The 19,608-nt window shown below is 23.8% G+C and overlaps 5 protein-coding genes across 5 annotated transcripts; 3 read left to right on the top strand and 2 right to left on the bottom strand.

The window, feature by feature from the left end:
* Window positions 1-8: 8 nt before the first annotated feature.
* LOC128957523 (mutS protein homolog 5-like) lies at window positions 9-2,633 on the top strand. The gene has a single exon (XM_054303298.1). It carries the CDS (start codon window positions 9-11, stop codon window positions 2,631-2,633), a length of 2,625 nt encoding a protein of 874 aa, XP_054159273.1.
* A 1,175-nt stretch (window positions 2,634-3,808) lies between these two features.
* On the top strand, window positions 3,809-8,914 carry LOC128957514 (protein PFC0760c-like). Its single transcript, XM_054303287.1, has 5 exons — window positions 3,809-3,826; window positions 5,821-6,157; window positions 6,446-8,147; window positions 8,421-8,554; window positions 8,658-8,914. Exons 2-5 carry the CDS (start codon window positions 5,849-5,851, stop codon window positions 8,874-8,876), a joined length of 2,364 nt encoding a protein of 787 aa, XP_054159262.1. The 5' UTR covers window positions 3,809-3,826; window positions 5,821-5,848; the 3' UTR covers window positions 8,877-8,914.
* A 4,924-nt stretch (window positions 8,915-13,838) lies between these two features.
* On the bottom strand, window positions 13,839-14,368 carry LOC128957504 (uncharacterized). The gene has a single exon (XM_054303275.1). The coding sequence runs from the start codon at window positions 14,277-14,279 to the stop codon at window positions 13,839-13,841; it is 441 nt and encodes a 146-aa protein (XP_054159250.1). The 5' UTR covers window positions 14,280-14,368.
* Window positions 14,369-14,610: 242 nt separating this feature from the next.
* On the top strand, window positions 14,611-16,308 carry LOC128958330 (myb-like protein X). Its single transcript, XM_054304175.1, has 5 exons — window positions 14,611-14,784; window positions 14,850-14,905; window positions 14,965-15,073; window positions 15,136-15,317; window positions 15,376-16,308. Exons 1-5 carry the CDS (start codon window positions 14,677-14,679, stop codon window positions 16,247-16,249), a joined length of 1,329 nt encoding a protein of 442 aa, XP_054160150.1. The 5' UTR covers window positions 14,611-14,676; the 3' UTR covers window positions 16,250-16,308.
* Window positions 16,309-16,905: 597 nt separating this feature from the next.
* On the bottom strand, window positions 16,906-19,097 carry LOC128957493 (chordin-like protein 1). The gene is made up of 8 exons (XM_054303263.1): window positions 19,045-19,097; window positions 18,582-18,690; window positions 18,230-18,426; window positions 18,048-18,162; window positions 17,631-17,963; window positions 17,314-17,550; window positions 17,123-17,221; window positions 16,906-17,060 (listed from the first exon to the last, which is right to left on the bottom strand). The coding sequence occupies exons 3-8, from the start codon at window positions 18,338-18,340 to the stop codon at window positions 16,906-16,908; spliced, it is 1,050 nt and encodes a 349-aa protein (XP_054159238.1). The 5' UTR covers window positions 18,341-18,426; window positions 18,582-18,690; window positions 19,045-19,097.
* Window positions 19,098-19,608: the final 511 nt, after the last annotated feature.

The following is a 19,608-nucleotide window of genomic DNA, read 5'->3' as shown; positions in this document are numbered from 1 at the left end:
ATTAAATGATGTACTCATCGGTTGGCTCCAGAAGTGACCAAAACATTGGTTACAATGATCTGAGTGAAGATGGATCAGTCAGTGATGACACTCTTTTAGAGACAATCGACGATTCACTTGATATAAGTTATTTGTGTATCAGTTATAGTGACAATAAGTGTGGATCAACTCTTTACTATTCAAACACTCACTCCATTCAAGTGATACAAGAAGTTGAAGACAATGACTTTGATTCCGTTTTCTTACTTTTGATTCAAACTCAACCAAAACATGTGATAATCAGCTCAAGAACTGATCCAAAGCTGATTGAATTGTTGAAAACATATTCTAATAATAAGACTAATAATGAATCACAAATTACAGATCAACCGATCGGATCCACCACTGGATCGACAAATATATTTACAAATGAGAGTTCAATTGATGTTAATTCAAATATTGATAATAATCTTCAAACGTCTCAATCATTTGCGGATCTCTTATTGCAAATGGATTTAAAGTTTGTGTTACATATCGTTTCAAATAATTTATTCAATTTCGAGAATTCAAAGACACGGATCTTATCGATTGATTTCGACAATCATTTTAATGTTGAGTTTAGTGACGAAAAACAAAAGATTTTGTATATATCGTCAATATTTGACTTTTCGGATAACAATACGTTTCGATCGTTTGGAGCTTTACTTAGATTTTTGGATCAAAACTGTACCGAAATTCATATGCAAACCGAGGGATCAATGGTTGAGATCTCAAGTATATCTCGTCTATATTTACAACAATTAGTGGCAATTAATCGCAACGCTTATGAATCGCTACAAATCTTTCGACAAGAATGGCATCCGTCGGCAGCAAAACAAGGATTCAATGCTAAAGAAGGTCTCAGTTTATACGGACTTTTTAACTGTTGTGTCTCTAAAGTAGGCGCCGCTTATCTGAGAAAAATCTTTCTGTTGCCCACTCAAGACGTGGACATTATTTTGGACCGATTGAATGCTATTGAGTTCTTCGCCACACCAAATAATATGGGACTCAAAAACAATGTTTTACATTATCTTAAACACATCAAGAGTGTTACCACTCCTTTCAATAGATTGATGACCAATAGATTCTCTGTTATGGATTTGAAGACACTATTCAATAATTTAATAAATGCCATAAATATTAGAGCCATAGTTAGCAGACAACAAACATCATTACAAATATTTGATCAAATAATGTCAATTGATAAAGACATGGATGAGATGGCAATTGTTATTAACAAAATTGTTGATTTGGATAAAACATTTAAATTGCAAACGTTTGAAATCAATTATGGCATTGACCATGAATTGGATAACGCAAGAAATCATTACATTCACATCCCGAAGATATTGCAAACCGTGGCTTTAAGTGAAGCTCAAACATATGGACCACTTCTCAAACAATGCGATTGTGTTTATATCCCACAAATTGGTTTTCTCACGAGTAGTCTTTGTGATCTATCTGTTCCCACACCGACTACAAGCTATAATGACTTGAATGAGTCTGGACTTCACTATCTATTAAAAGCTGGTAATCGAGTTTATTACAAAACAATGAGAACTAAACAATTGGATGAAGAATTTGGTGACATTCAACCAGAAATACTTGACAGACAAATTCAAATAATGTTTAAATTACAAGAAATGATGGCAACTAAGAGACATTTGTTTCAATCAATAGTTAAATTTTGTGCAAAATTGGATGCTTTGATAGCTATGTCTCAAACGGCAGTCAATTATGGATATATTAAACCTAATATAATAAGTGGTGAAACAATTGAAATAATTGACGGCAAACATCCACTCAATGAATTAGTTTCACAATCTTTTGTTTCAAATGATTACAAAAGTGGTGAACAATACACTAAAATTAAATTGATTTCGGGTCCAAATGGTTGTGGAAAAAGTATTTATTTGAAACAAATTTGTTTGATTGTCTTTATGGCACACATTGGCAGTTATGTACCGGCAGTTAAAGCAAACATACCAATAGTTGACCGCATATTTACCCGATTGCAAACACCGGAATCCATAACTAGCCGATTGTCAACATTTGTGTTGGATTTAAATCAATTGGCGAATGCAACTAAAAATGCCACAAAACGTTCACTTGTAGTGATTGACGAGTTTGGAAAAGGCACTCAATCTGTAGATGGATTAGCTCTAATGGCCGCTAGTATTGACTATTGGCTCAATAATATTAAACCACATCTTTTAGTGTCTTCTCATTTCCAATATTTGCCATCATTTCTAAGCAAAACTCATTTATATAGCTGTCAAACATTTGAATTTATTAAAGATGAACATCAATTGGTTTATTTGTTTAAACTCATTGATGGACATATCAATCAGTCAATTACATCACATATCGCTTACTTATCATCAATACCTGTACCAGTAATTGAAAGAGGACTTAATATATGTCAATCTATATCGACTAAAGAAATCATAAAACCGTTAAATATTGAAGAAATGCAAAATAAATTCAAAGATTGTATCAGAATTGCCACAGAATTTCTTGAAAGTGACACTAATTGTGATGAATCGATTCATCAGTTTTTTCAATCAAATTTCGTTTCAACTGATAATTCAAATGATCAAACTTCTCATTAATAATTTTATTCAAAAATAACTGTTTTTAACAAAAATAATTTTTTTTATAAGTAAACTATTATTAATATTATTATTTGTTTCTATACTATTAATCATTTTAATTCTAATCTGAGATTAATAATTATCTAATTTATTAAAATTATTATCTAGAACTTAATTTTACGATACATAAATTATTGTACATGTTTTATAAATTTTATAGATATTTTTAAATGTGTTTTAAATAATAAAATAAATTTTTATTAAATAATATATAAAACTTTGTTTATTTAATTTGAAGTAACAATAATTAACAAGTAATAAACTATATTGTTTACATAGTCATCTAAAATAGCAATAAATAAACTAAATGTTTGATTTAGTAATGTATTTATTATAACAATGTTGTATAAATAACACCAATAATATTAACTGGAAAATAAAAATCAATAAAATATTGTATTTGTATCTATGTTTTACTATTGGTCTGAGTTTCAAACATATATTATATGAGAATAATAGCAGAATAAAAATGAACGTATATTTCAAACTCTTATTGAAAAAGCAATCGATTTTAAGCTATATTTGACTCAAAGTATAGTTTTTCATAGAAAACATGTTTTGTTTTTTTATGTTTAGTGTCTATAAGTGTAACACCTTTTTGCAATATTTTTAAAAATCATTAAAATAATTATAAATTTTCAAATATCATACATAAATATATTGTTAATTTGTTATTTATAAATTTATTAACAATATTTTATTTAGTACTCAAATTTATAAAAATAAAGTTATAAACAACAAAAGATAATTTGCTCGTATTGTGTATTATCTACTCCTAATGGGTGGTACTCATGACGTGTATATTATAGAGCACAGGGATGTGAGCACACCATCGGCTCAGTAGAGCATCAAAGCTATGGCTGAAATCTAGAACAAGAGTTTAGCCAACAGTCAGTTATTCCATACTTTTAATGAATTTTTGCAAAATACTGTCATTTATTTGTTTTTTATGTTTAAATTAAACAATTAATTTGACTATCGATTGTATTAAAAATTAATCAATTTTAAAAAATAATATATATATATTTATGTATTTACTTTTTTAAATAATTAATTGTCTTACATAAATTTAACTATTTACATTAATTACATTTTATCACAAGTGAATATATATAATTAATAAAAATTATTACAACCATATTAAAAATAAGGTAAGAATTGTTGAATTTAAATTATTTTTATTTTATATGTAAAATTTTAGTACATTAATGAAGTAATATACATATATTATATGATATGTTTTGTTTTTTAAATAATTTTTTATTAAACATTTAAATTTATTATAACATATATTAATGATCTAATTATTATAACATTATATGGTGTATAAATGTATAAATTTTAAATCATAAATGAATATAAAATCATAAAAATATTGTTTTATTTACAAAAAGATATTTAACAATTCAAGTGAAGCCAAAGTTAAAACCACTTGAGATTATTTTACCGTAAAAACCACTTTTTGGCAAAACATGAATTAATATTATATTTCATTTTATTAGATTCACAACACAGTAATTAACAATATATTTTATCTAAAATTTTGACCATGATAATTATTAATATTATATTTTTTGTTTTCTATTAAAAAAAATATTAATATTTAAAAAATTTATTTAATAAATACTATAAATATACAATTATATAACTAATTAATAGTGTTTATTTGATTAGCAAAATATAGTTTTATTCTAGACTTTTAAATTATCTTTTATATGTTGTAAAACATTTGTTGTTTAATAATTCATACAATAACATGAATTGAATCAAATATTAAATTAAATATATTATATAAGAAATATATCACTTATTAGCATTAGTGTATGTCGTGATGTAATAGCATTAATAGCTTTATATATTTTTTATTTGACACACAAATGACATAACAATGTCTCTTATATTTTGTACTAATTATACTTCAATGACATTTTATTTTGAATATATTATAAAATGCTTTTATAATATCTTTATGAAGGCGTTTATAGATAGTTAAAATGTTTTGTATGATTAATTCAAAAAATATATTTTATATTATATTAATTTCATTTAAAATTTTTCATAACTTTAAAAATTATAGTTTGCAAACATTTTAGATAAATAATTATTTTTTAAAAATCATAGCTTATCTGAAATTGTAAATGAAAATTGATTTTTGGCGGTTTTGTTAGTGAGTATAAATAAAATTTAAAATTGATTTCTTTAGTGTTTTACTTTATAAATATTAAAAGACTACAAATGTATGCAGACATCAATAATCCTTAACATGTTTGCCAATACATTGAAGTGACATTTTAAGCCAAACAAACTAAAATTAGTGGTCTTTATAATAAACTTTATATAAAGTTTTCTCATTAATAAATTGATTTTGTATTCTTTAGTTAATATAAGCAAAATTTAATTTAAATATTTATGTTTTGTGTCGTAATTAATAATATCTTTTAATAACAAATGAAAATAATTATAATTAATTGTTTTTAGATAACTTATCTAAGAAACGGTTAGTTAATAATATTATAATTAGAGATGGGTAAATAGAAATTTCTAGTAAATTTCTCATGAATAAATTTCTATAGATTGAATCGGATCGGAGTCAGTAATACTAGTCCTTTCAGACAGGATATACTGTACACTACTTTACTAAAATGAATTTCAATGTTCAAACTTCTAGAATTTTTTTTATTATTTTAGAAATTTTTCTTTTTTACCAACACTAATTATAATATAATTTATATCTTTTAAAACATTATATATAAATACTGTATATTGTATTATATTGTATTATTATCTATAATCTACTTATTGTAATTTTCTGTAGCTAATTAGTGCCAAACAATATTATATTATAGTACTATATTTATAATATATTATATTAGTTTTATACTAATTGCTATCACTGATAGCATATCAGTGTATTATACTTTTACGATTCAGGTTTATATAAAGCATTTACAATTTATAATATTATTTTCACTTAAATATTGTTTGCACTTTTGTAAAAATAATAATTTCTGTGTATTGTCAATTACATTTAATGTTTATAAATAATTTCAAATACAATTTCTAGATATTATCAATTAATTACTATTTTTATGTATCTATAAAAAAATATTAAGATAATCTATTAAATGTATTTTCTAATTATTAGATTATCCGCATATATAAGTATATCAACAATGATGTGCATTGAATTCAATTTGTTATTCTTGACATTAACTGTATTGATATCATGGACAACAAGTTTATCATTAAATGAAATCCACTCCTTATCACACAATTTTAAAAGCATTTCACATAACAATAATAATGATAAAAGTCTTAAAGATGCCATAAAAACAATACAAAAGCGAAGACAACAAACATTATATCCATTGGCACATCTGTACGGCCCATATAGTCTTCCTGTGACAGCAATTGAATATTACAAGAGATTAGTACCGATTGACACACATTTTGACGAAGAATTAATTGATGTACCGTTTGATGTAAGTTTGAATTTGTATTATTAATATTTTTATAATTCTTAAATACAGTAAATTAGTATACATTTATACATTATTAATAAAAATTATGTGTTTGTGTTAAGTGAAAATTATTTTTATAAATTAAACTAAAACTTTAATTATTAAAATTATTATTAAACAATTTTTATAATGATTAATAATTAGTTAGTATCTGAAAGTTATATGCAAATCGAAACTTTAGTTTAGAAAATAAAAATATATCAAAAGTTATTTTTATTAAGTATTATATGATTTTTATTATGAAAACAGTTCGATGCTATAAGAGATAGTTATAGAGACGATTCAACAAAAAATGATTTAATTTCGACGGCATTGGCACTCAAATTATCACATGTTTTTGACAAACAAAAAGATAAAACTAATATAAATCATAAAACTTTGAGAAAAGAAATCAACAAAAAACGCAAAAGAAGTACAAATGTTAAGCAAAACACATTTAGAAACGTAAAACAAATTGCTTTTAAACCAAAAGATGAAAGTTTTAAAAATAATAATTTTTTAAATTCACATAAAACTAATGGTATTATCAATAGTAATACAAAACCTAAACATAAGTCAGGAAGACGTGTACTTACCGATCATTTTCATATTGAAGAAGATATTATTGATAACAATAAAAATCTTATAACAAAACGAGATATAATAAAGAAATTGTCACCAATTTCTAAAAATAGTAAAAAATTAAATTTAAACAAAAAGTCCAAAACAACTAAAAATCAACTTAACTTCAAACACATTAATAAATCTCAAACTTTGACAAAAAAGAAATCAATTACCAAAAGAAAAGCCGAAAATAAAGTAATAGAAATAAAAAGTTTATCTAATAATAAAAACAATAAAACTTCCAAATTTGAGACCACAATAAATACTGATAAGTCAATTGTTTCTGAATTATATGATATTTTATCGGATGATAATAAAAATAATGAGAAAATTATTACTCAATTAAAATCAATCGATAAAAATACATCAAAAAATGATAATAAAAGTCAGCCAAAAGAAATTTTGATTAAAAACGACACAGAAGTGAAATACATTAAAAAAGTTAGCAAAAGAAGTAATCTAAAGGATCAGACAAATAATGAAGACATAGTAGATAATGGCAGTGATTATAATATTGAAAATGATAACCAAATCATTTATCCAATTGAAACAATTGATGACAAAACAGAAGTAACAGTTGAAAACACGAGTGAAGATCAGTTGCCAATAAATAACAAAGAAATGAATGATTGGCTTAGAAAAGAGTATTACGAAACTATTGCGGCGGCTTTGGCCACAATGAGACGCAAAAGAAGTAATGACATCAATGACAATGATGTGCAAAATGATGAAGACTTGGATGACTTTACAAATATCAATAACATAGAAACTAAAAATGAAGATCTTATAGCTATTAATCAAAACAATAAAAAGCAACCTTTTGATGACAAAGATGATGACTATGTAATTGCAACTCTTTATGATGATAATGAAGACGACACCGACATAATTAATGATAATAACAGAGAAGACAATAATGAAAAGGATGATTCAATAATTTGGGAACCAATTCAATATAATAATAATAATGTCAAACAAAAGACAAAAAGAAGTGTTAACTCAATTGATGAAAGTGATAGCGAAGAAACCAATGATATTGATTTACAACGTTTTTCTCATATTAACAGCAAATTGGAGTCAATTGAAGACACACTTCTTAGTGATGCTCTTGAATTAATTGATGGATCCGCACGAAGAGGATCTCATACTGAAGCAGAAAATAATAAAATTGCCGATCGATTGGATGCCGCCTATGATATCGAAAATATGAGAAATTCTTTGGAAGACTTGCATAACACCATCGATAATATCAACAATGAAAATATCATTCAAGACAATGACTTAACCACTTCTACATCTGAATCCAGTGATAACCAAATTGATATTATAATCCCTGAGGATTATTCAGGTATTTATTTAAATATATTATTAATTTTTGTAAGTTGTGATGAATTATAAATCACTGTATAAATGTTGTTTTAATTAAAGTAAATTTGAAAAATAAATAAATAAAGTAAAGCAAAAACTTACGATAATATAAGTTAAAGTCAAAGCTATAATTAAATAAAATAAATTATATATATATATATATATATAAAGCCATACGAATATATATTAAATAAATGCTAATCTTTAATTTAATTAATGTAATGTAAACTGTATTTAATTGAATCAATGATAGACTCAATAGACGAGTGTTTTGCAATTGAGATGCTTTCGAGTGACTGTTCATCGGTGGCTAATCTGATGCCTAACTCTCGACTGTATAAAGCATTTAAATCTGCCTGTGATTGGCATAACATTTGCTATACTTGTGTATGTTATTCATCTCATAAAATATAACAAATACTGTATTAGATATAAAGTGATTGCATAGAAACCTAAATTAATATAATTAATGAAATGATTTTGATGTTAGGGTGAGATTTATGGTCTCCTGTCCAGTGACTGTGACGCTGGCTTTCTAGAGGCCGGTCGACTCGCTTGTAATGACAGTCCTTCATGTGAAACGTTTTCGAGGATAGTATTAACGCCTTTACGACAAAGCCGTGTCTTCTACAAGAGCTCTGTTCCCGACACTTGCTTTCGTTACCATTGTATAAGAGATTACTTATTTCAGACGCAAACCAACAAATGATAGATATTATGGTACCTATTGTTATACTATAAACTCATTTGGCCTCAAATACTATATAATTATGGTATAACTATTATTATTATAATTATAATTATAATTGTTTTGTTTTTATTATTTATTTATCAACAAATTCGGTGTTTGTTTGTTGAATAAATCATTAAATCATTAATAAACTATTATATAAATAACTAATATATAAATAACTTATAAATTGACTTATTGTATGAATAATTTATTTAAAATACTTATATATGTTACTTGTTATAATATATCTATAATTAAATTATTCAACAAATTTTATTTATAATTGATATATTTTTAATGTTTTCGCATTAATTACATTTAATTATAAAATATTTATTAAAAAACTTCATGTAATTTATATGTTTTTATTATCAATTATTCTTAATATGTGTTTATTTACATATTTTATAATAATTTACTTTAAACGAAAGTAGTATTTGAACTATAAGATTTGTAACAAATTAATTTATAATTTAAGATTATATTATTTATTAAATAAAATTTAATAAAAACAAAATTGTAAAAAATATTTTATTATAAAATATTATGTTGAAAATAATTTTATTTGATTAATTTATAATTTGTTACTTCTGTAATGTGATTTATTAGTATTTAGATAACTTTTATGATTTTAATAAAAGTTTTAAAATAAAAATGTTTATTTTATAATAGTGAATAAAATAGTATTATGTAATATTTTGTTAAAGTTTATATAATTTATTTAACTATAAATTCATAAAAATGTTTTTATTTTAATGACATAAATTATAAAATGTCATTAAATACTAAAAATACTATAGTATTTGCAATAAAAAACATTTAATAAATCTTTCTATAAAGTGAAATGAATAATTATAAACAAAATAATAAAGTAGTTATTAATAATATTTATTTAGGATTTCAATAGTAATGCATTGTTTGCAACGTTGCATAGTCTGGTATTAGACTTACAAATAATCCTAATTATAAGAGAAATACATATATTTAATAAATCAATTAACAATAACTTAAAGTATACTAAATTCACAAACAATAAAATTTAGTAAAATAACAAATTATTTATTAACTTATATATGATTGACATAAGTTGTCCAATACTTTATGATGTGATGTTAATCATACATAAATTTGTATGCATACATACAACAATATCAACAATATAAATTTACATACATGTATAACCAATTAATAATTGAATTTCAATACAAAATGATAATCTAAATAATCGGTAATTAAAGGACAGTTGGGTTCCTTCAACAATATTATATTAAAACATTATATTTTCAAATTTACACAAAAAACACGCAAACAAATACAAAGTACTATTAAACTAATTTTGCTATTAATGCCATACAAATCATAAAATAAATTATGAAATTGTTTAGTTCAGTATATCATATCTATAGTAGTGTTCTAACTATAAATAATAAGTAATTATAAAATATTATTTTTATAATACAATACAATTAGAAAGAATACTTTTTAATTGAAAGTTGCAATAAAAACAAATGTTGTAATTGTTAATCAATAAACCAATAAACAAAAATGAATGATTAATATTTATATGAAAAAATTTCATCATTTATCTCATTTGAAAACATTACAACATTATTTTATTGCATAATTTATACATATAATATAATTTACAGTATATCAAATATGATAGGATAAGTTTGTATGTAAAATAATTATATAGGTTTTATGATATCATTTAATATTAAATAGACTCAAATTGAATGAACAAATCAGTGTTTAGGGACACAATCTCTAAATCTAACGACAATACATTTACTTGTAGTTTACTTTCATATACTATACAAAACATAATTGAATATAATTAATAATTGTCTACACATTTAGTTATTCATATACACAATCAAATACAGTTAATCAGTAGTCAATAATCAAGAAATTGTTAATTATTTAGACATGAGTAGTATGTTTTGACTAAATGTAGGTAAAATATAGTATCAAATTTTGACATAAAATAATATAGTACTGTATTATACAAATAATTATTAGTACTCTACTGTATTATACTGTATAAATTCTCTTCAAAATAATGTAAAATACATTAAAATATTAATGACTTATTCGTATTTTAATATTGTTGATTAAATTGTTGTTTTATTTTTGTTATTGCAGTACAAAGTTTGTTCAAAATAAATTTAAAAATTAAAACTTGAAAAATAAAAACTTAGCAAATATCACATGAATATCATAAATATAAACTATATATAAAATAATATTTTCCAATATATAATAGTGTTTATAACAATTGTATTGTGTATATCAAAAGATACTGACATAACCTCAAAGACTATACTTTACGTCATTTTTACTTTGCTTTTAATTATAAAAAATATTATATAAAATTCAATAATCTTTATATTTATGTATATTTTATTTTTAATTTTTTTAATTTTAAGTTGTTTTTATTTTATTTGAGCGCAAACATGAAGATAGCAATTTTTACCATCTATTTTGTTGATATTTTAACCGTTAATAAATGTCTTTAAAAATATATAAATTGGTAATTTGACAAATCATATATTTATATTAAATGTTAAATATGACAATTTTTTAAATTTAATTTTTAAGTTTTTACAGACCTTTTTCTAAAAAATAGTCATTTTTACCGATAAATTATGACTAAATTTATCTGAAATGTGAAAAATGCAATTATCTTTTTTAAATTTAAATCCAAATGATTTCAAATCTTCAATATAATATTTGTAACATAAAAAATAGAATTTTAATTTTAATAATTAAGAGTAATTTTGAGATTATTTATTAGTTTTTTTTCCAAACATTAATTTTAATGTTTAATCTCACTTTCAAGTTTGACTGTCATTATTAAAGTTAATTTTTATTTAAAAAAATAACAAATATGATGTAAGAGAGGTTGTATAAACAACATTTAATTACACTTTAAAATTTTTTTAGAAATATCATAAATAATGCATTTCATATAATTAGACTAAAATCCTTATACATAAATTTAGACAAATAAATTAATTGTTAATTTTCATTAAAAAGTATTAGCTCACAATTAAATTAATTGTAAAATAAAAAAATACAGTTTTGTTTGACAATGTGTGCGGATATCTTTTGGTATACAACACGTACCTAACATATTAAAACATTCATATTATTAATATTATATAAAATTATATTATTTGCAATGTTGTCTTTTACCACAATTACTATTACTGGATTGTTGTTAATTATTTTCTGATATTATTATCATATATTTTTTCATAATATAATAATTATATTAAAAAGTGCAGAAAAGTATGTAATTTTAGTGAGAATATGCATTCAATAGACAAACAAATATATCTTTTATAAAATTGATGACACAATAAAATAATTTATTCTGAATTTTATTTTTTTCTGCTATAAGACAATAAATTTTGAAATCACTCAATATTTAAGTTTTGTAAATATAAAAAAATATTTAAAATTATATTATTTGCTCTTAAAATTCTAAATGTATATCAATTTAAAATCTAACAAAATATATATTAATAGTTTTCAAAATGTCTTTAAAAGCAATAATGACTGAAATAGACTACTAAGTGATTTCATATATATTCAGATATTGATAACTCAAATGAATCGAACAAAGCTTTTATTATAAATTATTATAACATTTTAGTAAAAGTAAACTATAGTAATGCAAACATTAATTTTAAATATATGCCATTTTATATGAATGTATATATTGTATTAAATATATAAATATAAATATACTGTATATATAATTCCTATATTCCTATATTCCTATATACCTGAGCTGTAAGCGTAAACTGTTTCCATATTTGAATCAAGTGCTGCATAATAAAGAAATACATATACCGTAACTTTAATGTACTGTATATACAATATGTACAATATTTATATTATTTTCAATTATTCAACTGTAATATTCTGTAAACAATAATCATATGAATGCTTCAATGAGTTATTATAATAAAAATAACATTTTATGTTTTCCTTTATTTACATAACATTTATAAATTATAAAAATATTAGTATAATATGTTTTGTAAACCTTATTAGTATTATTAAGATCTATAATATTTTCTAAATATAATTTATACTAATTATAAATGTATTATAATTTAAAATTTTAAAATATATTCTTTGAATATGAAATTTAAAATAAAGGATTTGTCATATATTTAGGATTAAATAATAATAAACAGAATGTATTGAAACACTTGTGTAATGACCCGGAGCTCATTGCATGACATCTCAATACTATAATTTTCAAAATTTATTTGATGTTATTTTTAATGATAAATAGTTTTAAATGACTACTTCTTAATTTGATATTTCTATAGCACGACATTTACTATAATTAAATTATTATTAATTTTTAAAAAGTCGTAGTTTTTTTATATATTTAAATTTTTTAATTATTTTACAAAAAACTAAAATGTAAAATTAAATATAAGTTTAGCTTAATTTGTTGGTCACATTTTATCCGCTAACTAGCGCTACATTTTTGGACAATTGTTTCGTTGAAATCGACTCCTCTTCATCAGCAGTGGTCAACTGAGTATCATATCTGATACTTACAGTTGTCTTAATAGACATAAGCGAAGGGATTGTAAGGAAGAGATATGTGATAATTGGTATGACTTGTGTTAGGATTTGTGTAAAATGTGTTTAAATTTCTTAAATTAATTTATTTACATTTATATACAACTTTTCAATAGAGCCTATAGTACTTAGAAACTACAAAAAAAACTTAATAAATTAATAATCAAATGATAAAGTAATTAAAATAAACACTTTTATCAAATTTATTAAATATAAGGTAATATCATATCATATATGATATACAATAATAATAATAGTTAAATGTATTAAATTAAAGTCTTAAATGTATTAAAGATTTAATAAATAAAAAAATATTTAAACTTATTATTAGAGATCAAACTCAAGTTCACATATATCTTGTGTCCTAACGATCGCAGACTTCTCTAAACCAATTGGTGTGACAAAAGACGAGACAAAGATGTGTCGCAAATCATAGTCACAGCCATCGAAAGTGGCCGACAATACCAGTGGACACTCATATAGTTTTAATAACACTTTTCGCTTATGAAGTGATGATAAAAGTCTTAAGAAATCGCGTCTCAGTTCGGATCGTATGGTTTGTTGTGGAAGAAGTGATTTGCATGTGTTTGGACTCATGAGTGGTGAAGTAGACAAACATGAATTAGTCGTCAGTTTGTCTTCATTTGACTTCTTCACATGACTATCGACTCGTAGTTTATCTGAAGTGACATCAATGGTATCATTTGTCACATGTTTCAAGCTATGGATCAGTTCTTCATCATCACTGATATCGCATATATTATCCATTCAATTGACAATAGTCTCAATACATATGACTTCTTGTATTCAAAAAAATCATTAAATTGTCATTTGTTTCAAGTTTTCAAAATTACAATACAATTGACAACAATTACGTTAAGTATAATATTATACAACAATTTTGTGTTTATTTTAGTATATATTTGTGTACTTTAAATGTGTGTCAAAACAATTAGACTTTTATTATAATTATTAATTGATTTAATTATTATTTAAATGATATGATTACTAATATAATAATATATAACTACTTAAAACTAATTAATAGCATATAATTAGTTGAAAAATCAAATGTTAATCATATGATTCAATTGATATGATTTGCTGAAACGTTATTCACTAAAAATAACACTTTTTTGGCGCAAAACTATTACAAAGCCTTCAAATGTCAGTAAAAATGGATTCAATTGATGAAAAAATAGATGAAAATAAGGATTTGGTCGATGATGTGGTTAAAGAGTTACACCAATTGGTGATTGAAGACAAAAAATGTGTTAGTAATACAATTAGCAAACACTAGATATAAATCTAATTATGATATCAATTGTTTGATTACAGATAACATACAGTTATTTAAGTCTTCGTTTTCGTACTCACGTGAAACTGGCCATCAGGTTAGCCATCATATGATATGATTGTATTCATGATTTTTATTGATTTCTTTTATTTACAGACTTCTGGACCAATTTGTTGAGCGACAATACAAACGAGGGAATCAATTGTTTGTCAATTATCTGTTGTCTGGCAATAATGACAGCAATGATAACGACAACGAAATTAAGGTTTGTATCAAAGTTTTATTTAATGGTATGATTTTACAAATATTTTATATATTTATGAACAGATGGAGAGGTTTATGATTGTCGATGAGTCTGAAGTTGATTCGGTCAGTCAGTGGTTCCGCAATGGTTTCACTAAACATATCTATAGTGTTAGTGTAACTCAAGAGAGCAGTTCACTTGATCTTAATTTTAACGAATTTGATTATGAAGTCAAAGATAAGACTGATTTAAATGATTTACAAAAGTATGTAATAAAAGATTTGATATATTAACAGATACTAACAAATTATACATTAATTTAGGTTAACGTATATCACTAATGATGGCATCGATTTCCGACAATCTAACAGAAGACAAGTCGCTAAGTTTGTCGTAAAGAAAGAACAAAGTGATAACAAAAGCACAACAATTGAGAAACAAGAAAATCATAGCAAAGCTAAACCTAAAATCATCAGCAAAGGAAAGAATAGATCGAAGAAGAAGATCACAGAAATGTTTTCTAAGAACAAAAAAGACAATAATGAAGAACTTGTCAATAATGATGATAACGACCCGTTTAAGAGTGACAGTGAAACTGAAGATAAGGATAAAAATGAAGACTCTTTAACCTCTAAAGAAATAAGTGACGAAGAAATTGAGGAAAAGGTTAACATAATTAATGATAAAAGAAAATCCAAGAATGATTCTAATGACACATCAGATGAAGAAGAAATATTTACCATTAAGAAAAAGTCTAAGAAATTTAAAAGAATTAAAATTGATTCCGATAGCGATTCTGATGATGAATGCAAAGAAAAGACTGCTATCGATAAGTTTGTTAATAAGAATAGTTGTAATAATGATATCAAGAAAGTAATGGAACAAATTGAGACATATGAAGATGAAGACGGATTTTTAGTTACTAAAAAAGTTAAAAAAGAGGTAACAAATGATGATAAAGACAATAGAATTAAAGATAAAGAAGAAAATGCTAATCAAGAGAACAATGAAATAAAGACAAAAAGTGAAGAAAAGAGAAAGAAAACGAAAAATGAAGAGAAGTCTAAACAAGTGAAGAATGAAGTGACAAATGTTGACAACAAGAGTGTGAAGAAACCGAAGACACAACAAAAAGATAAGAATGGTATGACTCAGTCATCGATTACCAGTTTCTTTAAACCAAAACAAATTAATTGATAGAGAATGACAACACATCTATTATATTTATATTATTAATTTACATCAATGTTTTTAATCATTTATTATATTTTATTTACGGTAAATAAATTGAAATATATTTTAATTAATGATGATTTATTAAATTATTCATACAATATACGGTATTTTGCATTAGTTTTGTATATAAATGATATACCGTACAAATAGTACAATACAAATGAATTATATAATTATATTTTGAAATGAAATAAATTATATTATAAATATAAGCACAAAATCATTTACAAACAGACAAAAAATTAATACAGTTTATTATACGATTGTTTCATCATATAATACAGTGTATACTATTTACACATTACACTGTATAGTATGAAAGCAATCGTATAATAAACTATTAATTTTTTATTTGTTTGTAAATGATTTTGTGATTATATTAAAATGGTTTGAGTGTCGAAAATAATAGAAAAAATATTAGTACTGTATATTGAATATAAAAATTGGTCTAAAGTTTAAACTCTAAATTGATGTTTGGTTTAATAGTTAATAATAACTTAAATATCTGATTAAGTCACTAAACTATTGATATATGTTAAATTCAAATACATGATAATAAAATGACAATAACTAAAAATCTAAATTATGTATTTGTTTGCATTATTTTTCAATAAAATCTAATTAAAATTATAAGTGTTTTTATCGCACAAAGTGTTTGTAACAATAGGTTTAATTCTGAGAGATTTCTCCAGTCTTTCTACGCGTGTCTTACAGTTTTGCTGACAATTTATTGGAAACTTTTTTGCTTTTTTCGCTAATTTTTCAACAAATTCTGTATTTAAATGATAAAACATAATTAGGTAATTGATTTGATAAATATTAAATAAAAAATACTTAGTTTGGTTGCACCCAATAATTTAAATTTAAAAGTATTTGATAACACCTTGTATTCATCGTATGTTAAATATTGTTGTGAAAAGTCTGTAATTTTGCCTAAATTTGAGATTTAATTAAAGAAAAATAAATTGAATAAAATATAATATATGTGTATATACTGTATATTAAGTATATAATTTGATTGATACCATCTTTAAGAGTAAAAGAGTATAAAGTGGTACTCCTATTGGTTTTGTTGGTTTGAAAGGCGTATTGATAGTAAGCACTGTTACTGCTTTGAGCGTGACTTCGGTAGACAATTGTGTCCAACTTTAGTGGTATACAAATCTGTTGAAAGTTGTCATTAATTTTGCTGTTATTGTAAGACATTGAATGAGAAAATGTTTGTTGAGTTCTATGGTTATTAAGATCGCTCTTTTGACTCTCTATTAGGGATAAAAGTTAGTCCATTAAAGTAAGAAAAGACTATTAAAAAATCAATGAAAGTTAGTGAAGGCATTCAAACCAGTGTTGATGGGATCGACACAAATAGGACAACATTGGCCTTGAATTTGCTTAGTTTTGTGGCAATCTTTGATTAGATGGTCACAACTAATACGAGAGCACTGGACAGTACCACTCATACAGACACAGATGACACAATCCATTTGACCGAATGGGCCAATCATTGGGTGCCATTTGGCGCCGTTTTCATAGATCTTTGCTCCAGACTTACAGTCATTACCACCAAATGGTTTATTATTGTTGTTATTTGCTGTCGAGTCATCATTAGGACTATAAATACTAACTAAATAGTCATCATTTTTGCTGTCATTGTCTGAATCGCTAATTGGTTTATCTATTAAAAAGTTAAACCATTTGTTTAATTTACATATAAGACTACTATCAGTACAAACAAATATGATTAAAACAAAGCATATACCTCGACAACTAGATCTTAATGGACAGCAATCCTCATTAAGTCTATTACTATTGTCGCCAACTGTAGAACAGCTATTAGGATAACATGTCTTAAGTCTACAGAGTACGAGACCGGCCTATAATGTAATTGAGTTCAATTAAAAACAAATAATTTATCACAAAAACCAATTGTGCGATAAATACCTGACAAATACATTGAACACATTGATTGGATTGACTTTTTTGAATGGAAGTAGTATTTGAAGCAAATATCTGATTGTCATAATAGAGATGTCCGTTATGAAGACAAGACATCTTTTGGATTGTCGGCCTTTCATTATCCAAACCTTTATCTACCCTTCCCTTCACTTGAATTTCTACTCTTTTGGTTTCATCAGTTTCTATCAAATCATTTATATTATGATTAATATAATTTTTAAAATTTTATCAAATTAAAATTTTAAGATAAATAATAATATATTAAATATGTATTCTAAATAATATATTCTAACCATATTTTAAATACAAAGTATGAAATAATATAGTAATGACCTACCGGTGCACTGTTGACAGCAGCCTTTCTCAACTTCATTTAAATTAGTGGTCACTTTGCATATTTCAATCAAACTGTTACATGGTTTACTGGTACAGTTAGATTTTCCTCCCTATTTACCATTATTATTAGTAATCCACAAAAAATGCGATTTGTATAAATTAATAGTTAATGTAAAGTATTAATATTTTATACATTAAGTGCTAAAGTTCCTAATGTATTAAGTTATATTAAATAATAAATAAATTTTTAAAAATAAACATAATTAATAAAAATATCTATATATTCAAAATATTTTATTATTTAGTTAAATCAATTAAATCTACTGTTTTAAACACTTATACAACAAAAAGTATTTTTGAATTCTGTATGATTATATTTGAAATATTAATTTTAAATCAATCTTAAATCAATATTAATATATTACATAAAATATAATGAAAATATTAGCTAAATAATGACTAACTTGACTGCAATTACAGGCCAAACAATATGACAGGTCATGTGTATCGAGTCGTCTAAACCAAGTATCTCCCGGCGGATACTTTGAACCCGAAAATGGACACCATTTGTATTGCAATCCTTTTTCACCATTTTCTTCATTCAATTTAGTTTTTTCTATATTTTTGAATAATTTATTGCATTAATAGGTGTTTATAAATCAAACGGTTTGAATCTTTTTATTAATAAATTTATATTCAATTTAATTTTCTTCTCTCACTTTCACTAACTTTCTTTCTTCTAATGTATAAATATCTACAAATAATATAATACAGTAATATAGACAATATATTAGAAAAAATAGTATTAAAATAAATTTAAAAGTGTTAAAAATATCATTTATATTAGTAATACATTTGATTATTAGAGGATAAACTCTATTACTTTAATTTACTTCAATTAAATAACAAACAATTCATCACAAGCTTTGTCTAGTTTGCTATTATTGTTGAGTTTGACTTATAATAAATTACATCTAATTATAAAAATAGTCTATCATTTATATTATATAATTAGTAGATCATATTAA

The sequence above is a fragment of the Oppia nitens genome, unplaced genomic scaffold, assembly GCF_028296485.1.
Source record: "Oppia nitens isolate AA-2021 unplaced genomic scaffold, nextdenovo-longstitch-racon4-pilon3 scaffold13_pilon_pilon_pilon, whole genome shotgun sequence".
NCBI lineage: Eukaryota > Metazoa > Arthropoda > Arachnida > Sarcoptiformes > Oppiidae > Oppia > Oppia nitens.
This window is presented reverse-complemented; position numbering and strand designations above follow the sequence as displayed.

Bases quoted from the DNA above. Each gene is read 5' to 3' on its own strand.
- LOC128957523 (XM_054303298.1), top strand. From the start codon at position 9: ATGTACTCATCGGTTGGCTCCAGAAGTGACCAAAACATTGGTTACAAT.
- LOC128957514 (XM_054303287.1), top strand. From the start codon at position 5,849: ATGATGTGCATTGAATTCAATTTGTTATTCTTGACATTAACTGTATTG. The intron at 6,158-6,445 runs GTAAGTTTGAAT...TTATGAAAACAG, and splicing joins TAATTGATGTACCGTTTGAT to TTCGATGCTATAAGAGATAG. The intron at 8,555-8,657 runs GTATGTTATTCA...TTTTGATGTTAG, and splicing joins ATAACATTTGCTATACTTGT to GGTGAGATTTATGGTCTCCT.
- LOC128957504 (XM_054303275.1), bottom strand. From the start codon at position 14,279: ATGGATAATATATGCGATATCAGTGATGATGAAGAACTGATCCATAGC.
- LOC128958330 (XM_054304175.1), top strand. From the start codon at position 14,677: ATGTCAGTAAAAATGGATTCAATTGATGAAAAAATAGATGAAAATAAG. The intron at 14,785-14,849 runs GTTAGTAATACA...GTTTGATTACAG, and splicing joins TGATTGAAGACAAAAAATGT to ATAACATACAGTTATTTAAG. The intron at 15,318-15,375 runs GTATGTAATAAA...ACATTAATTTAG, and splicing joins GATTTAAATGATTTACAAAA to GTTAACGTATATCACTAATG.
- LOC128957493 (XM_054303263.1), bottom strand. From the start codon at position 18,340: ATGTCTTGTCTTCATAACGGACATCTCTATTATGACAATCAGATATTT. The intron at 18,163-18,229 runs GTATTTATCGCA...ATTACATTATAG, and splicing joins GTGTTCAATGTATTTGTCAG to GCCGGTCTCGTACTCTGTAG. The intron at 17,061-17,122 runs GTATTTTTTATT...ATTTAAATACAG, and splicing joins ATTGGGTGCAACCAAACTAA to AATTTGTTGAAAAATTAGCG.